The sequence below is a fragment of the Octopus bimaculoides genome, chromosome 9 (assembly GCF_046866305.1).
Source record: "Octopus bimaculoides isolate indiv1 chromosome 9, ASM4686630v1, whole genome shotgun sequence".
NCBI lineage: Eukaryota > Metazoa > Mollusca > Cephalopoda > Octopoda > Octopodidae > Octopus > Octopus bimaculoides.
Window position 1 is genome coordinate 17,924,285 of NC_142936.1, and position 6,000 is coordinate 17,930,284.

The following is a 6,000-nucleotide window of genomic DNA, read 5'->3' on the forward strand; positions in this document are numbered from 1 at the left end:
TAGAAGTGCAAATCTGAGCGTACATATGTTAAAGATGTCCACGATAAAAAGAGTATTCTATGAAATAGATTCAATTAACAACATTATTATACCTAAAATAAAATAGACATTGATAGTTTCGCGAGTGTTACAATTTAACAGTGTCCCGAATTCCTACAAATAAAGTTTACGAGTGAATAGAAAAAAGTAAATACCTTGATTACAATATTTTCCTGTGTATTGCGGGTGGCAGAAGCATTTAAACGTAGAGCCAATTCGGTGACAAGTCGCATTGTTTTTGCAGGGAGCACTGCGACATGGATCATCTGAAAAAGTGATGGCAATACATGTCATTTACACATATATTTTCTTTCTATTTATTTAAATGATGAAATTCGATAAAATGAAAGTGAATCAACTTCATTAATTACAGCAATGTATTTACAATCTCACAAAAAGTGAATTTGTATATATTATTACAGACGTTTATATGCTTTCAATGGAATTGAGCTGTTGCCAATCAAGTCCATTCCGTGTCAGTCTACAGTTGAAGGTGTCACAACTTCATTTATTATCACTAATGATGCACTGAGAACAATGACAAAAATATTTAACTATCGTTCATTTAAATGCTTCACTGTAAATAGGTATTATGTAGCAGTGTAGTTTTCTGTTGTAAGGAGCAGGAGCCCTGTATAACAGGAAATGTTCTATTTGCTTGCAATCATGTGCGTATGACTACAGCTCAGACAGACGTTTTTTTTTAAACAGTAGTTAATACATCCTTGATTAATGCAACAGTCATAAATAATTAAGGTATTTATGGTGGTAAAAAATTGATTGGATGACTGATTTTCGATGACTCAGTTTTAGATCACCGGGAATCTAAAGTGTGAGTGAGCAAATTCGATATAATCGAAGTGCTAGCTAACCCCATAGAAAATCCAAGGCCGAAATTGGTCCACATTTTATTGGATCCAGGAAGCCAAAGGGAGAACTGATCTAGGCAGGATTTGAATTCATGATGTAAAGAGACAGAAATAATATACACGTACCATTAATATTACATAATGGACCAGAGAAACCAGGTTTGCAGACTTTTTGACCGTTAACATCACATTGAAATCTCGTTTGCTCGGTGATAGGAATATAACACCTTGTTATGCAGTTCGGACCATAATAACCTTGGCTGCAATAGCTCTGAAATAAAACAATAACAAGGACATTCTAAGACTTTAGAAAATTGAACAGTTAAAGATGATTTCCGATATTTTGATCCCAAACAGACTGTTTTAAAAGTATAAACGTTTGTGGCTTTGGTGCACGAGTTTTTAATAATTGGCATGGTATAAGGTGGCGAGCTGGCAGAATCGTTAGCACGCTGAACGAAATGCTGAGCGGTACTTCGCCCGTTGCTACGTTCTGAGTTCAAATTCTCCCGAAGTCGACTTTGCCTTACATCCATTCGAGTGCAATGAATTAAGTACCAGTTCTGTACTGGGGGTCGATCTAATTGACTGACCCCTCCGCCCAAATTTCAGGCCTTGTGCCTATAATAGAAACGATTAATTGGTATGGTATTAAGACTGCATGCTCTTCCATAATGAAACCGATTCTAACGTTGTTTAAACCGCAATATGTTCATAATAACACTATGGCTTGCCGGTTATTGACTGTGGTGTACTTAGAAGCAAATGCAGTTAATAGTTACGTTAATAACAGAAATTACTAGCTTCGTGTGAGAGGCGAAAGAAATACTCTGTTCATTATAGTCGACGATTTCTTTAACCCAGGGTTCAGTTGCAACCAAGAAAGCATTTATATTGAAAGGCATGTTCGCTGTGCATCCTATGCATGGCTTTGTCTTGTTTTGTCTAAGTGTTGGCTGGTTACTTATTTGTGTGGCGAGAGGTGAAGATATTGCGTTTATGCAATATGGAAAAATGCATTTTGAACACTGGCCGAGCAAGGTCAAAGAATCATGTTTCCATTCATCTTCTGGGACCTTCTCGAAACTGCATTGCTTTGTTTCTTATATAACCTAATGTTTAAGAGGAACCCATAAAACATTATAGAACTTTCTATAATATGTGGCGATATTTCTGCAAGCTAATTGCTTGGTATTCATGACACGTCACTGATATAAGTATGGTTTGCTACTAGTTACTAAAGCAGTAAGGTTTCGATTTTAGGCTTCGTTACGCGTTCATAGGAATCATTTCCGCGTTTCTAAAGATGTTGAATATATATATATTTAAGGGTAGTTTGGATACAAAAATAATGCGAGGTATTTTCACTACCACCTGCATATTAGCTACTGTATAACAGAGTACACCCATAACCTAGAATACTTATGTACACAGAGAAGAAATGCAAGAGATGTGAGTAATGGTCAAGGATTTTTAACCATCAATATTTGTGCTGTTCGCTCAGAGCTATCGGCTGCTGCAGCATCACATATCAGAACGATAAAGGCTCAAATCAATTAAGATGTGTAGCAGAGAATAATACCCAGATATTCTAAGGCAACAATGACAGTGAAAGTACTTACTCGAATTTGGTATGTGAGATGAGTAGTAGGATTCTGACTACCACGAGTTGTTATCAGTTCATACCTGGCTTCTCCGACGCTTCTCTGAGGCAAACGACTACCACTTTGGTAAACGTATTCGGCTATCAATTCGTTGTTGCTTTTTGCAGTAAACGAAACAACGAATTTCTGAAAACAGAGGTTTGAAGGTATATATTATTGGAAATAGGTACTATCAAATAGAACAATAAAAATATTCACACACACACACACACACACACACACACACACACACACACACACACACACACACACACACACACACACACACACACACACACACACACGCACATACACTCACACACCACTCACACGTACACATATACACACATGCATACACAAACATGCACACACTCTCCGTCTCTGTCCCTCTCTCTCTCTATCTCTCCCTCCCTCCCTTCCTCTATCTATCTATCTATCTATCTATCTATCTATCTATCTATCTATCTATCTATCTCACACACGCAAACATTTGTGGGTTCGCATAGGCTAGCAGACTTATAGGTTATTCAATATATGAATTAATAAACGTCTTGATAATTGAAAACATTATGTATAATCGTGTATATTTTTAAAAATATTTTATCATGTTGTTAAAGCATAGATTTATATATTTATGGAGAGAAATGGTAGTTGTTTCCCCTATATATCATATATAAATTACAACTGGAAACACAGAATTATATATACGTTGACTACGCAATATAACGTATAAAGTACAACAAAAAAACACAAAAATATTAGTTCTTATGTTGTCAGAAGGTCTCAGTTTTAGAATGGCAAACGCAAAGTATGAAGTATTTATGCTTGTTTCGTAAGCATTAGTGATATAAATGAATTGAATTGATTTACCTCCGAGCAAGTAAATCGCTTCTGATTCTATAATAATCGCTTCTAATTTAGGCACAAAAACCATCAGTTTTCGGGTTATGGTTAAGTCGATAACATCTGAAGTATTTTTCGCTTGGCCAATGTGACATCTCATGGGGGAAGCAATATGTTAAATAGTGGGCTCAAAAGGTAAATGCTATTATTATCAGAATTTTCTTTCTGTAGCGATCTATCTGTCCCAATTTAATAAATACCACAATATCATTCTTCCCCAAGAAGTGTTAAAGCATCTAATACAATTGTTGCTCCACCTCTTTCCTACTGCAACACCGCAAGGAAAATAGAAATAATTGTAAACAACAATTTTTTCCATCTATTCTGATCTTCTTTTTTATGCGATTACCATTGTGATATGCAGCCTGTTGCTGTCTTAACTTATCAGCGGTCTTTTGTCTTTCTAACCTTTGTCATAAGCTCAAGATATCAGCGAAGTTCTCCGATACTGTTAGCGCGAGAACCTCCTAGCATCGTTCTGCAGACAAGCTATCTATCCACAATATCTTTCGGATCAGAAGTTTTCTGTTAGATTGATCCAGTACAACATGCATTGACAAGCATCTCTGGGTCATGCTCGATTAATCTGAAGATCCAGTTATGTGTTTCAGGCATTTATCTGTACATTAATAATTTACTTCCAGTCAGATAATACAACACATATTCAGTAAGAATGTAGGTTCATGAGGGTGCGTGTGGGTGTGTATATTTTAATACGCATGCTTATATATATATATAATAATAATAATAATAATAATAATAATAATAATAATAATAATAATAATAATAATAATAATAATAATAGAGAATATCAATCCAAAACTTACAGGGAAAAATTCAATTATTAATTATAAATCAAATTTCACAATATATAATATATAATACCATTTAATAGCATTTACTATTTATTGTTTCATGTACTTTATTGATTTTTAGAATAAAGTTTTTATAGTTTATTTATTTTTCTGGATAGTGTGAATATCGTTTTTTTCTTTATTTAATTAATTAAGAGTGTTTTTTCTCTAAATTATATATACATATATACATATATATATATATATATATATATATATATATATATATATATATATATATATATATATATATATATATATATATATATATATATATATATATATATATATATATGTATGTATGTATGTATGTATGTATGTATGTGTATATATATATATATATATATATATATATATATATATATATATATATATATATATATATATATATATATATATATATATATATAAATCAAAATAAGCAACACGGATTTCAAATATGACTGCAGTACGCACGTTTCATGCTACTCCATTTATTTAAGTAATGCGAGCATTACATTAAATGCAATATGTAGAGCAATCTTCAGTTGCAGGAAAGATTGCTGAAGATTGCTCTACATATTGCTTTTAATGTAATGCTCGCATTACTTAAATAAATGGAGTAGCATGAAACGTGCGTACTGCAGTCATCTTTGAAATCCGTGTTGCTTATTTTGATTTTTTGATCACCTAGTTTTTTGGAATGGTTTTTGTATAATACCTTACCATACTATATTCTGGTGCCTAAACATAAGTACCATATTCAATCTTGAATCTAAATCTAAACCTTCTACTATATATATATATATATATATATATATATATATATATAAACATACGTATTAAGAAATACACATCCACACGCACTCTTATGAACCTACATTCTACTTACTGAATATGTATCGTATATATATATATATATATATATATATATATATATATATATATATATATATATATATATATATATATATATATATATATATATATATGTATATATATATGTATATATGTATGTATGTATATGTATGTATGCATATATGATAAATCTAATACTGCAAGCTTACAGTTTATAATACCTATGATGTGGAAAGTAAACACTTGTAAATTAAACGCAGTATAAGTTTCGTATACAGAAAAAATAAAGAGCTTAACATTTTTCAAGACTGGTCATCCTTCTTCAGAGGATAAGCCCTCTCCACAGTTCAGCTCAATATGAAAAACCTGATGGCAATACTTATTTAAATCAGTAACAAACGGAAAAAAAAACTAGTTAAACGGATTAGACTAATAGTATACTGTGCATTAGCTGGCAATGTTATTCAATACGTATTGAATATTTTATTCACAAGCATATATAAGAAAATCTGTGATAAATTTTATGTAGTCATCCAATAATCTATAACGCTTTCCTTGGAAATTAAACAAATGTAAATACATCATGCCATATTATTCTGGCATATTTCATGGCATGATTTAAATAGGAACTGCTGTCCAGTTATCTTCACAAGAAGATGGATGGGAAAATAGCATCTCGTCAAGTAGTAATGAAAGAAAGAATCTTAAGAAATTATATTTTAAGAAATATCTCTTTCCAAAACCAAACACTTACCTGAAATGGCTGTCTGATCTGGTACGTGATCGGGTTATGTATGGATCCGATAAATGTCTTATTTAAATCAATGACATTATCACCTAAAATTAATTTGAAAG

At 32.1% G+C, this 6,000-nt stretch overlaps 1 protein-coding gene across 1 annotated transcript in view; it reads right to left on the reverse strand.

Moving 5' to 3' along the window:
• Positions 1-6,000, reverse strand: part of LOC128248701 (uncharacterized) — a 51,628-nt gene that overhangs the window by 41,662 nt on the left and 3,966 nt on the right. Inside the window, exons 3-6 of the mRNA XM_089358103.1 lie at positions 5,900-5,982; positions 2,531-2,698; positions 1,035-1,179; positions 195-305 (exon numbers count right to left, since the gene is read on the reverse strand). Coding sequence (XP_089214229.1) covers positions 195-305; positions 1,035-1,179; positions 2,531-2,698; positions 5,900-5,982 — 507 coding nt within the window. The remainder of the gene's footprint in view (positions 1-194; positions 306-1,034; positions 1,180-2,530; positions 2,699-5,899; positions 5,983-6,000) is intronic.